This window comes from Caretta caretta, chromosome 20 (assembly GCF_965140235.1).
Source record: "Caretta caretta isolate rCarCar2 chromosome 20, rCarCar1.hap1, whole genome shotgun sequence".
Classification (NCBI taxonomy): domain Eukaryota; kingdom Metazoa; phylum Chordata; order Testudines; family Cheloniidae; genus Caretta; species Caretta caretta.
This window is the reverse complement of record NC_134225.1, coordinates 8,082,550-8,097,025: the sequence shown is the minus strand read 5'-3', so window position 1 is coordinate 8,097,025 and position 14,476 is coordinate 8,082,550. Positions and strand designations below refer to the sequence as shown.

The 14,476-nt window shown below is 50.8% G+C and overlaps 1 protein-coding gene across 2 annotated transcripts in view; it reads right to left on the bottom strand.

The window, feature by feature from the left end:
• The window catches only part of LOC125628964 (mucolipin-1), a 33,704-nt gene extending 21,669 nt beyond the window's left edge, over nt 1–12,035 (bottom strand). The window contains exons 1-5 of one of the 2 annotated variants that reach the window (XM_048834189.2): nt 11,945–12,035; nt 9,198–9,415; nt 3,200–3,367; nt 2,740–2,899; nt 1,815–1,902 (exon numbers count right to left, since the gene is read on the bottom strand). In XM_048834189.2, the coding sequence (XP_048690146.2) occupies nt 1,815–1,902; nt 2,740–2,899; nt 3,200–3,367; nt 9,198–9,415; nt 11,945–11,972 (662 nt within the window). In that variant the 5' untranslated portion in view covers nt 11,973–12,035. Of the gene's footprint in view, nt 1–1,814; nt 1,903–2,739; nt 2,900–3,199; nt 3,368–9,197; nt 9,416–11,249; nt 11,614–11,944 lie in introns of those variants that run through there. The other variant, XM_048834190.2, reaches the window with a different exon arrangement.
• Nucleotides 12,036–14,476: the final 2,441 nt, after the last annotated feature.

The following is a 14,476-nucleotide window of genomic DNA, read 5'->3' as shown; positions in this document are numbered from 1 at the left end:
CTCCCCCAACACACATACCAACTTGGCTCTGCCAGCCCCCACACCGGTCTCCCCTCCCACCAACTTACCGTCAGCCAGTGGGCCAGCACATCTGTCTCCCCATCAGGACCCAGTGCCAACAACCAGCCCACCCACCTGTGTCCCCCTTCCTGTCCACCAACTCGACCCTGCCAGCCAGCCCACCTGCGTCCCCCTTCCTGTCCACCAACTCGACCCTGCCAGCCAGCCCACCTGCATCCCCCTTCCCACCCATGCCCTTACCTTGCCACAGATTTTAGCCACTTTTAGTCCCTCACTCACTCTCCATCACTCACAGGCCCAGGTTGCCCCTCTGAGAAATATGAAAACGGTCCCTGCTGCACCCTACGGTTTCACCCCTCAGCTGGGGGGGCTTCTGTCTCTTACACTCATCAGGCCTCGTCTACACTACGGGGGGAGATTGATATAAGTTACGTGAATACTGTAGCTGAAGTCGCCGTGCTTAGATCTACTCCCCGCGGGGTCCGCACTACACAATGTCGACTGGAGACGCTCTCCCCATCAGCTCCCCTGGCGCTTCTTTTTCAGGTGGAGCACAGGAGTGGACAGCGATCGGCAGTTGATTTAGCGGGTCTTCACTAGACCTGCTAAATCGACTGCCGATGCATCGATCGCTGCACATCAAACCTCCTCCCCCCCCCCCGTTAGTGTAGACAAACCCTTAGTAATAATTCTGCATGCAGTGGGGTCTAGTGGATAGAGCACCGGCCTGGGACTCTGCCATTGGCCTGCTTGGTGACCTTGGGAGAGTCACTTCCCTCCCCATGCCTGTTCCCCTCTTATCCTGTGTCTGTCATGTCTACTCAGATAAGGCTTTTGGGGGCAGGGGCTGTGCCTTACTAGGAGTCTGTGCAGCACCCTGCACAGTTCTGCAACGGGAACCGAGTGACGCTGTGGTGGGAGATGGTGCCCGCTTAGCAGGGCCCACAGAAGCAAATCAGACCTGTATGTACTTGAGGAATTGAGCTCAGGCAAGAGACTCTCCCCCTCTGGCTGAGGAAGTTGATTCATCTCTGTCCAGCAACACTTTTCATGAATAAGGCTGTTTCCACTACAAAGGCCCTAAATTTGGAATCATCAGAGCAGGAAACTTTGAAGAGCTGAAGCCACACATGATGCTGCATGTGCTGCCCCCGGGTAATGCTGCCAGGGAACTAACAGGGTCTCCCCTTCACCAGCATCAGACCCAGCCACTGCCTCAGTTTCACCCCCTTCGGCTCCCTAATAGTTTCCCAGCAACAAGTCTAGCCCCCTTCCTGTGCTCAGCAACTTGTTCGCCCTTTTGGTTTGGGGCAATACACAGGGACTCCCTCCCAGCCACACTGGGAATCCCAGCCTAGACCCCACAGAAAGTGCCAGAGCCAATATTCTTCAACCCCACACTGTCCCAGCCAAACTGCTCCTAAAGACACCTTCCCAGGGCCCCCCATTCCCCTCCCCGGGGTTGCTCCTGCCCAGCTTTTGCCTCTGGCTGGTGTGGACAGCTCCACAGAGTTAGAGGACAGCAGGGACCACCAGATCACCTACTCTGACCTCCCATGTATCACAGGCCACCAGCATCCGTACCATAAACCCAGCAATCCAAATCAGACCAAAGGATTATAGCCCACAGGGGACTGAGCCAGAGACAGAGAACCGGGCTCCCTCAGGTAATACTGCCAGCAACCCTAGCTTTGACTGCATCTCCTGTTTTCAGCAGTTAGCCGTGCCCTGCCCTTGGTAACAGAAGAGACCCCACGTCACTCACGACATGCCTGGAGAGAGAAGACACTTACTTGTGAAACTTGAGCGTGAAGTTCCGGTAGCTGGGGTGGGGCTGCAGGGGCCCGGGCATCCTCTCCATGGGGTCCACACCCAGGCAGTCTGCAGAGGAAGGGGAGACTGTCCTCAGAGAAGCAGCCCAGCTAGCACCCACACAGGGCTTACTGTCCCCTCCCCACCTTCCAGCAGCAAGGAAAGCTCCCACCTCCCCCCCCCCCCCCCCACACACACACAATGGCACCATTTGCCACATCAGAGACCAGCCCTGCCGCCAGGCTGGAGCAAGAGAGGAGCAGAGAACAAGGACCTAAGCCTGCTTTTCAAACAAGAGGCAGGAGCTAGTCTAAGCCAACCCACCCCTCGCATGTTTACAGAGCGCTTTAGCATGGCATCTGTCCTGCTATGCCATGGGCAGCCATCGCAGGCCGGGTGCAACAGACATTCCCAGCAATCCCCTCCCCCGGCCCCGAGGCCGCAGCAAGGCTCCAGGGAGCTCACATGCCAAAAGAGTGCTCACCCACCCCACCTTGAGTTTAGTGTGAGCAAGGCCTTGGGTGCACTCCCCTTCCCAGGCACCGCTGGGGATATAAGCCACAGGGACCCTTTTTTTCCCCACCAAGGTGCGAGAAGACCCCACGGAGAGGCACGGGACAAGAGCCTAGGTAGAGACAGGGGCACAAACAGCAAGCCCACACTTTGCAGGGCATTGCCACCTTACCCAACTAAGCCCTCAACTCTGCCAGCCAGTCAATGCCTGTTGCCACCTCTTCAGCTGTCATGCAGCTTGGGCACCACCTGATACTCACAAGGCCAGGGTGAGCACACAGCTGACTGGGCAGTAGTAAGCACCAGCCCATGGGGCCCAGCAGAGAGATCCATCAGGGAGCCTGACAACACTCCAGGGACCCAGAAGCACAGAGCAGCCTGGGGCTCGCTTACCTGTGATGATCTTGGGGTCGATGTTGAAAGTGTCATTGGCAGGGTCGATCTGCCCCTTGCGATAGTACTGCTGGCACAGCGTGAGGGCCGACTGGTTCCTGCTGCACTCCCCACGCACGTAGGCATAGCGCCCGATGGTCTCATTAGGAATGGCCAAGTACTGGGGAAGGAGGAGGAGACTTTACCATCCTGCCCCAAAGCCCCCATGTCAGCAATGCTCTGCTATGAGCCATGGAGAGCCCTCTGTCCCAGCCCCACACCACTCCTCCCTCACTCCGCTCATCGCAAAGGCTAATGCCCTGCAAATATGCGGATAGCCACTTTGTATCCACAGATATCTGCATACCATGTTTGCCGATCGGATGTGGATACAAATTTTGTATCCACACAGGGGTCTGCTGATGGATCCCTGCCCAGCCCGCTTAGATCTCCCAGGACCCCAGCGCGCTCCTCCTCTCACCTTCTCCACGGCATAGAACATGTGATCGTAGAGGTCCCTCTGCGTATAGACAGCATATGTGTCCTCCGACCCGTCCACATAGTCCTTCAGGAACAGGTGTTTGAAAGCAATGGTGTTCTCCTCCTTGAACGTCACCACCATCTGATTGCTGAGCCCAAAGAGGATGAGCTGCAGAAGAGAAGAGAATGAAACCACCTGAGAACGCTGCCCCTGGCAACAGCTTACCAATGGAGTGTGGCATTCTGTAGAACCACAAGTTTCACTCACTCGCACAGCCTCTGTTACACAGCTGCATCAGCCTTTTGAGTGTTACAATCTCATCTCAGTCAACCCAACCCAGAAGCTGGTTTCTTGAATCACTAGAACTACCTCCTTGGCTCGAACATTAAGAGCTGGAGGAGAGGAGCAATGACTGACAATCATCACTGGCAGCAGCAGAGCACTCTACGAGCTTCCACTGAACAGTACAATTCCACAGAGGACATATGGTTTGCGACAGCAGTAGTAAGTGGTGTTACATTAGGCTATTGGGGTCTCTGAGCATGGTGATGGCCCCTTTCTCTGCAATAAACTTCCTTGTTATTGATAGTGTTAGGAACTAAGTTGGAGTCATCTTTGAGGAGAAAGCCATGCTCCCCTCCACACTATGCCTTCTGCTTCAACATAGCTACCTTCCATCAATTACTGGGAAAGGGGGAGTAAGGAGAAATAAGGACATATATCATTATTAAACATCAAAGATGTCACATTTCCCCTTGCCTAACTAGAGCTACGCAGACTGGAACACAGCACAGCCAGACTGGATCAGAACCAAGATGCATCTTGCCAAGCACCAGATGCTGCAGAGGAGCAGGTGAGAATCCCGCAGTAGCAGGTGAGGGATATCGGTCTCTACCTAGGGCTCACACACATCACTGGTAGCTGCAGATTGTCTAAAGACCTGAAGCAGGAGGTTCAATATCCCTTTCACAACACTTGTTATCAATTACAACTCCGGATATTATCGTTAGCTGTATAAATGTCCAGTCCCTTTTCAAATCTTGCTGAGTTCTTGGCTTCAACAACTCAAGGCAGAACTGTGGCACAGAGCTTCACAATCTGATTGCAAATTGACAGGTGGGAAATTCAAAGCTGAAAAGAGGATATATCTTTTCACTCAGTCATTATTTTAGGTAACAAGCCCAGTCTTTTCAGTCTCTCTTCATAGGAGAACTTTCCAGGCCATCAATCATTTTCAGTACCTTTCTCTGAACCCCCTCTAGTTCTTCAGTACCCTATCCGTTATGAGGTTCTCAGCACCATACAGAGTCCAGATGAGGCTGCACCACTGACTAGATAAAGGTATTAGAATATTCGCTGACTATTCACTATCCTACTCTTTATGCATCTGCACATTATTTGCTTTTCTGACTGCAGCTGCACTTTGAACAGAACTCTCCACTACACGGTCTACAATGACACTCAAGTCCCTTTCCTGGGGAGAGCTAATTTACACCCACCAGGTGAAGCAGTTCAGATTTTTTCATTCAACAGGCTTTGCATTTATGAATATGAAATGTTATGCCACCATGCTGCCTATTCATCCAGGCTGGTCAGGTCTCTCTGAATCTCCCCATAGTCTTCTCCGGTTCTCATCAAGCATAGAGATGATTGTCCGTAAGGAACTTCAGAGAGATGCACAGGAAAGTTATTGGTGCTTAAATCTATTGGTATAATGGCCCTGGAACTTTCTTCTGCAGAGCTCAGACTGACTGTACAGGGGAAGACGTTTGGTCTTTTGGTCAAACTCTTCTTGGATCACAGCTCTCTAATGTGAACAAAGGACAGAATGGGGAATTTGCAGACCGCTCACAGGATGGTCTTGTGACATCCTGTGCCTTGCAGTTTTCCACAACAGATCCTGATATACTACTGTGCCTCACAGTCTCTCTGCACTGAAATGTATTTCCTTTATAATCTAGTAATACTTTGGATCTTAGATTAGAATCAGACTAGGCTTGGCAACATGACTGACCACAGTCAAATACTGTCTAATATTCCAGCAAGAACAGGTGGCAGCCCACCCTACCCTTCTGATTGCATCATGGTACCATTCTTTCATGTTTTAAAACTTCATTATAATTTGCATTTTTCTGAGTTAAAATATCTCAAGTAACTTTGTTTTTTTTTGTAATTAGGCATAAGTATCTAGAACTGAGTCTACTGGAGTCTTAAAGTCTTACTAATCAAAAAAAAAAAAAAGTGTTACAATACGTTAGAGTTTTAGAATATTTGACCAATGCCTGACAGGTCAACTGACCAATTACTTCTTGACGGGGCCAAATGCCCTACCCTAAATCAGACAGCTACTCAGTGAGGTAAGGCCTTCCTCTTGACAAGGATTTTACTCCAGCTATTGCTTTCTTTTAAGTGTGTCTTTACGAACTGTCTTTATTCATTACCGCTATCGATGAAATCTTACCGGCTAGTGATATTTTTAAAGTTAAAAGTGCAGTTTTGCCCAAGTGACAAATGGGTTTCTGTACTCAGCAGATGTGGGGGAGGAAGTCAACCAGATCTGATGGCTTCAGAGAACACAAAGTTTGCTTTTTACAGAATGCCAGAGTGAGAAACTAGGGCTGTGTGTACACTACAGAGCCCATGCTATCATAGCTATGCCAGCATAGCCCCTTAGCATAAACATCCACGGGAGTCTTTCTACTGGTACAGGAACGCCAACTCGTCGAATATTATCTATGTAAGAGGAGCCTTCTTCTGTAAGCATTGCTACCTCTACACTGGGGGTTTTGTGAGCTGGGGGAGGTGGTTTTTCCCCACACCTGTCAGATGTGGCTATGCTGGTACAAGTTTTAAGTCCAGACCAAGCCTAGAACAGTTTGTGCTCCCTCTTGCGCCTCCAAGAACAGTCACTCCCACCCACACAGGTAGTTAAAGAGGAGCTGCATCCCTTACCCAAATCTGGAGTCCCAACCCTCCTTTCACACCCTCCCTGGTGCCACTGTCCAAGGAAAGCTTCCCACGCAAAGTTTATTCAGACTGCCTGTTAGCTGCTGAAAGGAGGAGAGATGACTAAGTGAGATGGCAGAGGGAGCCCAGGTGGGAAACAGAGATGCAAGGAGACACCTAGGCAGGATGGAAGTAAATAACCTTGAACCAAACAAGACCAGTGAGGGGACTGGAAACAGGAGACGACAGGAGAGGAAGATGACCTTTGCTACTACATTTGTATATGCTGGAGGGAAGGGGGAAGAGGAGATCCTGGGAGGCCCCAGAAGAAGATACTGTAGCAGCTGAGGTATTTAAAGCTCCCTCTGTCAGTGGATTTAAGGAAGGAAGTTTTAGTCACAGCTCAGAGATCTAGACTCCAGTATTTCACATCTAGGAGATGAGCTGCTTGCAGAGGGAGGCCTTCCTAGACATGAGGGTTTTCACAAGTTGCTTGGCTAGTGGCTATGTGAATATTATTCACCTTCCACCAACTGTTCTTCTCCCTGCTCTTAAGTGCTTTGGCTTTGCCCCTTGACATTCACACATTGATTGATATAGAGACATGCTCCCACTGAACAAGCTAGATGCAGAACTCACTGGGTGAAGATTCTCTGGCCTAGGTGTCAGACGAGATCATCATAATGAATAATTCACATAGCTCACCCTCAGCGAGGGCTACTGATGGGCAAGCTTGGGAAGGGATTTGAACAGCTGCTTTAGAAGCAATTCCAACATTTAGATGAGTGCAGAACAGAACAGTTCAGGGAGGTTTTTAATCACATCACCCCCTGCATCCTGAGGAGTTACACAGGGGGCAGCCAAGTTCCTGTTTATCGAGAGCCTGGTGTAGTTTCAAGCCTATTGAATTGCAAAACTGTATTGTGCAACTACATGGAGCTGCAGCCCCCTTTAACGCCAGCTCCTAATAGCCACTTAAGGCAGAAAGGGGAAGAGTTAAATCCCCCATCAACACAACATGGAAGCTTCAAACACAAGGAAGGAAATGTACACACTGAGCTTCCAATAGCAGCGTTAATCATGTCACACTGCACATGTCCCAATCTTTCATAAGAATGGCCATACTGGGTCAGACCAAAGGTCCCTCTAGCCCAGTATTTTGTCTTCCAACAGTGGCCAGTGCCAGGTGCTTCAGAGGGAATGAACAGAACAGGTAATCATCAAGTGATCCATCCCAAGTCGCCCATTCCCAGCTTCTGGCAAAGAACTAGGGACACCATCCCTGCTCATCCTGGCTAATAGCCATTGATGGACCTATCCTCCATGAATTTATCTAGTTCTTTTTTGAACCCTGTTATAGTCTTGGCCTTCACAACATCTTCTGGCAAAGAATTGTTGTGTGAAGAAATAAAACCAAAAAAAGGAAGTAAACCTGCTTTAATTTAATTTGGTGACCCCTAGTTCTTCTGTTATGAGAGGGAGTAAATAACACTTCCTTATTTACTTTCTCCACACCAGTCATGATTTTATAGACGTTTACCATATCCCCTCTTCATCATCTCTTTTCCAAGCTGAAAAGTCCAAGTCTTATTAATCTCTCCTCATATGGAAGCTGTTCCATAACCCTAATAATTTTTGTTGCCCTTTTTGTTACATATCTAGAGCACCCAGAACTCAGAGTCAATGGGAAGGTAGGATCTAGCCCATCTCATTTGGGAATGCTGGTCAGAGCATTAGATGTGCAGCGTGTCCACATTAACCTCGCTGACAGTCTTAAAGCAGGAGGTCCCAAACTGTGGTATGCATACCCTTGGAAGTACACTAGACATCTCGGGGGGAATGCAGGAGAAAGTGTGTAATGGTGGATTTCATTTATTGCATTTTCATAATAGACTACTCAGAGAAAGCTTTAAAACTGAGGGAAATTGTTATATAAAATTCGTTAATTTACATCACGATGTTCCAATGAAAACACAGATACACAGAGACGCTGACATACAGAGCCCTCACCTCCAATCACTGTACAGCGTGGGTTCAGTTGCCCAGCCACTATCCAATCTAACTGAGCTCAGAACTTAGTCAGGGGTTTTTTTTTGGTTGTATAAGTCACATTATAAGTGAAATATGGACAGATGGCTAAAAAGAGGTAGTGTTAAGAAGAAGTATCAATGATGAGACGGGCAGCTGATAGATCTGGAAGGGGGCATGCAATAACAGAAGTTTGGGAATACCTGTCTTAGGGGAAACTCAGGTTTAAAATAATTACAAAAAAGTTACCTTCCCAATATTATTACAACCATCTTTGCTTAATTATTCAAATTGACTAAATCCAATTTACTTTTCAGCAGAAGTGTGATAGTTCTCCCTTTTGCATTGCTCTCCACTTGCAAAATGAAGAGACCAGCTCATCAGTTTATCAAAAACATTTTGCAGAAGAGCAAGAGTTCCCGACAGGGCTCATTTTGATTTGTGTTTCCAGCCTCTCACGTGCTAGCACAGTGCTGCAATGGCATGGCTAAGCTGCAAGCGCCACAGGAGAACGACAGTTTTAGGAGGAGATATTTCTACTGATTTTGTGTTTTTACAAAACCTGAACTGAGCCAGACCGAGCACAAGGAGGCAGCCTTCATGCTGCACTGATGGAGCTCTGTGCATTCAATGCACTAATCAAAGGGCTGTACGGAGCACACACTTACAGGGTAGATCCCGCTCTGCTGAACATAGTGTTCCAAGCCAGTTTTCAGCAAGGAAAGCAGTGAGATAGCCAGGCCACTTCCTCATGTTCCCATCATGAGGCTGACTATAGACCATGCGGTTTCAAAGTACTGACTTTCCTTTCAGCGGGCTCAGCCTGCATACAGAGCCTGCCTGAGTACCCCAACCTAGCATTACTACCCAAGAGCAAGCAGTGCCCCAGGCTGCCCGATATATCACAGGAGACAAGAGTTACCCTGAACAATGGAACCAGAAAGACATGGGCTCCAGGTTGCCACAGCCCAGAGTACAGTGCTTTTCATCTCCATGCCCCCCAGCCAGCCCCCCCCCCACACACCTGGATGGTGACAATGATGATCTTGATGATCTGCAGCACCAGCTTGAAGGGTTTGCGGCCCTTGGCGCGGAACTTGTCACATGGGCTCATGAAGAAGTACTTGAGGCGCCTGCGCAAGTCTTCCTCCTCAGGCAGAAGGGAGGCGGAGCCCACGCCTGGACCGGCCCCCCCATCCTGAGACCCATAGCTATTCACAGGGGTCAGCAGCCTCTGTGTCTCTGGGAGGGGGAGAGTGGAAGAGACAGGAATATAAATATAGTCACCATGGTCCTCACCTCACTGATGTAAGAGATGCTCCAGAGCCACTCACCTGCACCAAACCCTAGAAGGGATTTCAGATCTTGGCCAGATTTAGCCAGCTTGCTCTCTTCACCTGCCTCCCTCCCCGCTCTCTCAAGCTCCAGCAAAATGGTTTGTCACATCAGCCTAACTTAACTCCACTAAAGAAAGATCTGAATAGTGGGTGATTGGAGGGGGAGGGCAAGACACTCACCCACCCTTCCCTGGCCTTCGAGGAAACAGGTGTTTCTCAAGCAGCCTAAACCCCCAGGCTCAATAATCCTTACGACTGAACCCTTCACCATCTGTACATCCAACAAAATCACTTCTTCCCCCTTGATCCATCTGGTGTGTCCTCTGACAGGAGCCTCATGGATCCAGCCACTTTAGCTCCTCAGATTAGTCAGACATGATGATCAACAGGCCATAAGGATTTCTCATCAGGAAGGTGGTTTATTTACTGCCTGGCACTCACCTCAGCAATGACCTAGATACCAACTCCCTAGGGTTTGGCCAGATGATTTCATGTCTTCATAGGACTCAGAAGAAGCAACACAAGATCATTTAAACACCACCCAGACAGTTGTTTGTAGCTCTGTAGAGCACCAAACAACACAGGGCCCTGCCCTAAGGAGCCTATAGCCTAGCTTTAGACAGGAGTGTAACAAACAAGGATGGGAGGGATTAGGGTTATAGCAGGAAGATCTCATGGTTAAGCAAGGTAACATCTTCATTATAGTTCGATCAGGCCACACAGCATTTCATGAGACATCAAGAAGAGGAGCTCCATCAATTCATTCCAAGTCAGTACAGCTCTAGAACCAAGGAGTAAGAGACCCTGTAGGATCAGGCCATTGTTACCCCAAAGGTCCAAGTGCATGTGTGTTTTGTTCTGTGATATGGTCCCTTGTCAGAGGAGCTTTCTGTATCAGTCCTGGCAGGGGAAACGGGCATAACTGCAGTGTTACCCCAGCACGTACACTAGGATAAGAGCCCAGACTCCCTCCAGCCATGGAGACGGAGTCCTGACCTTAGTTTCCAGTGAAATTCTCCTGCCAGGCCTTGACTCACTCGTGGCAAGCAGGAAGCTCTCTCAGAGGCCTGAGGAGGAGTGTGGGGTATAGGAATGGAGACAGACTCAAGTCATCCATTTCTACAGACTTTTCGGTTTTAAAAAAAAAAAAAGTCCAATACTTAGGGTTGTGAAGAAACTTTTCCGTACTGAAGCCATGTTGGCAGGCAGCTCCAGCACCACCACAGCTCAGAGCTTTCCCTAGCAATCACAACAAGAGTAACAAGAGGTTGAAGCGGACCAGTTCCACGATTCAGAACCCTCGGGGAGCAGAGGAAGTTATGAGACCTGCTGCTCGAGAAAAAGGCCTGGCACACCAAGCGCTGGAGCAAGTGCAATCCAAAGGGTCCTTCCCCACCACCAGAGGGAAAAAAAATAAAAAAAGGAACACAAAAGCCTTAAGGGTGGGGAAGGGGTAGAGTAGTTGAAGCCCTCCCCCCAGCGATCAGGAGAATGAGGGAACAGGTGAGACACACACCCTGGGCACATACACCCTGGCCACCAGGGCTCTGAGGAAGAGTGTTAGAGCGACAAGTCACTAACTGGACCAAAACATAAAACACCCAGGCGTCTGGGAAGGTTAAGGAGAACTGTTACAGATCTCCGGGCAAAACCACCACAGCCGCAGGACGTGCAGAGGCCCACCAGGTCCTCAGAACCACGGACAATAAACCTGACATGGAAACCGGGAGACACAGCACCCTGCAAACCCCGAGACGGGCCACCCTGCAGCAAGACAGAAGAGCGGTGGGGACAAGTCCTCTACGCCACTGTCCAAACGACGATCTCCACTTTATGCCAAGCAAGCGGCAGCCCACGAAAGCTGATGCTCAAATGAGCGGGTTCCTCTCTAAGGTGCCCCGAGTCCTCCCGTCCCTTTCGCAGACACAGACTGACACGGCTGCGCCTCTGAAAACTCTTCCAGGCCACGATGGAAGACGAGAAATTCTCCAAGGTGGAGAGCGGGCCTCAGCCGGTCCAGCCGTGCCTGGCCCCGCCAGGGAGGAGCGGGCCCCTCAGCCGGCCCGCGCTGCCGAACTCCTGCCGGGGCCAGGGGCCGGGACGAGCCCCCAGCGCCCGGTCCGTTCTCCCCCTGGCAGCCCCGCAAAGGGCGGGGAAGTGCCTCGCCTCCCCCAGCGGCGCGAAGGGGCTCCCAGCAGGGTGAGAAGCCGAGCTGGGCGGCGGCGGCGCCCGCTCCCCGGGGAGCGCGCAGCAAAGCCGGGCTGCGGCCGGCCCCTCCCGTCCCTTCGGGGCCGCACGGGCCGCCGGTGCCCGGCCGGCTGAGCCAAGGAACGGGGCGGGCTCTGCAGCCGCGGGCTCTCGCCCGCCGGGGAGCGGAGCGGAGCGGAGCGGCCCAGAGAGGCGAGCGGGGGAATCGAACCCTGGGCGGCCTCACCTGCGGAAGGGCGGCAGGCAGCCGACATGGCGCGCGCGGTCAGCTGTCCGGCCGGGGTTGACGCGGCGCGCGCGGCCCGCCCCCATCACGTGCAGGGCCCCGCCCCGCCTCCCCCTCACGTGACCCGTCTCGCCCCACGCGCTCTGGCAGAGCTCCCGCTCCCGCACGGCTTCGCGCGCCTTGGGCGGCCTCTGACCCCGGCTCCTCGGGCACATCCACCCCTCTCCCCAGGGCGCAGATAGCTCAGTGGTTTGAGCATTGGCCTGCGAAAGCTAGGGTTGTGAGTTCAATCCTTGAGGGGGCCATTTAGGGATCTGGGGCAAAAATTGGGGATTGGTCCCGCTTTGAGCAGGGGGTTGGACTAGATGACCTCCTGAGGTCCCTTCCAACCCTGATATTCTATGATCCTATGACCTCCATGGCCATGACCCCTGACCCTCAGACCCTCAGGGGCTCTGCGCCCCACCCTGCTCCTGCCGGTGTGGTGGGCCTCTTGTGACACTCTGATCCCACCGGCAGTAGACCCCGCCCCCAGCACAATGTGGTCCTTGGCAATGGGCTCTGCCCTCCTCCCGTGATCCTAAAGGTCTCTGTGACCTCCTGACCACATACAGTACCTGCAGCTCTTGTAAACCTCTTTCCTGATATTTGTAACTCTGTTGGCACCTTGTTGGGCTGGGCCCTGGTGATGCTGGCATGTGTGAAAATCAGCTGTTGGGTGGGCAGCCAAGCTTCAAACCTAACTATGGAGATTGACACATCTGTTCATAATTCACTCTCCTCTAGCTCTCTTTCAGCACCACTGCTGTCCAAGTGTCTCCTTGATTCTTTCCAGCCATTACTGAAGTTGTTGAATAAGACTAGATGTAACATAGCTTATTGTAAAAAGAAAAGGAGGACTTGTGGCACCTTAGAGACTAACAAATTTATTTGAGCATAAGCTTTCGTGAAATGGAAAATGCATCCGATGAAGTGAGCTGTATAAGCACGAAAGCTTATGCTCAAATAAATTTGTTAGTCTCTAAGGTGCCACAAGTCCTCCTTTTCTTTTTGCGGATACAGACTGACACAGCTGCTACTCTGAAACATAGCTTATTGTGGCACCCCACCAAACAGCTCCCCTGGTGAGATACATCCCTATTTATTATTCAGTTGTTGTTCATTAGCCAGTTTTCAGTTCAAGGGCCAGTGCTTAAACCCAGAACTCAAATTGGAGCATAGACAGTGTTATATCCATAGCATGCACACATAGGGTGACCAACATTCTAATCGCACAAAACCAAACACCCCTTCCCCGGCCCATGCCCTTCCCCTTCTCTGAGGCCATACCTCCCACTCACTCCATCCCCCCTCCCTCCATCGTTCATTCTTCCCCATCCTCACTCGCTGATTTTCACTGGACTTGGGTAGGGGCTTGGGGTGTAGGAGGGGGTGAGGGCTCCAGCTGGGGGTGTGGGCACTGGGGTGGGACCAGATGTGATGCTGTATGGAATCTGGGAAACACTTTGGGATATTATGAATATCAATATTGTAAAATTACAATGAGTTATGCCAGATATGCTATATAAGATATCTGCCAAAATGTTATAATTTGCCAAATATGATAATCTCATTTATCTGTTTGTATCACTTTTGTATTTAAGGTTATAGATATGTATGTATGTCTGTATTACAAAACTTGTGCTATGCTTCTGGGTGACACCCCCAGACAGTTTGACATCAGCACTGCCTAGCCTGCTTGATGGCCCATTAAGGACCATCAGCTATACAGCTGACCCATTGAGAGAAGGCAGATACACCTTATGACTCAGCAAGGCAGGCAGGGGCATGCCTATGGACAGAACTCTATGGGCTTGGCTACACTTGCAGGTTAAAGCGCACTAAAGCCACTCACTCCCCGTCCACACTGGCAAGGCATGTAGAGCGAGCGCTCTGACTCCATGGCTAGAGCGCTCCTGGTAATCCACCTCGGCGAGAGGAATAACGTTTGATGCGTCTTGGCGTCAGTGTGAACAAGGTGTTGTATTACTGCACTCTGATTGACCTCTGGAAACGTCCCATAATCCCCTTAAGTCAAGTGGCCACTCTTGTCGTTGTTTAGGAATTGGCTGTAGGAATGCGGCTATGCCCTTTCAAAGCTTCGTTTCTGACAGCCGGCATGCTTATCTGCCCTGAGACAAAGCAAACATTACTGAGGAATGCTGCTTGCTTTGAGTGAGTGAGAGAGAGGTGGGGGAGAGGGGGGTCTGAACTTACAAGACAGCATGCTGACACACTCTCAGCACTCCAAAAACCCACTCTCTCTCCCCCCACATACACACAACACACTCCCTGTCACACTCCACCTTACACCCCCCCCCACATTTGAAAAGCAAGTTGCAGCCACTTGAACACTGGGATAGCTGCCCATAATGCACTGCTCCCAAAGCCGCTGCAAGTGCCGCAAATGTGGCCATGCCAGTGCGCTTGCAGCTGTCAGTGTGGACAGACTGCAGCACTTTCCCTACTGCGCTCTCTGAAGGCTGGTTTAAC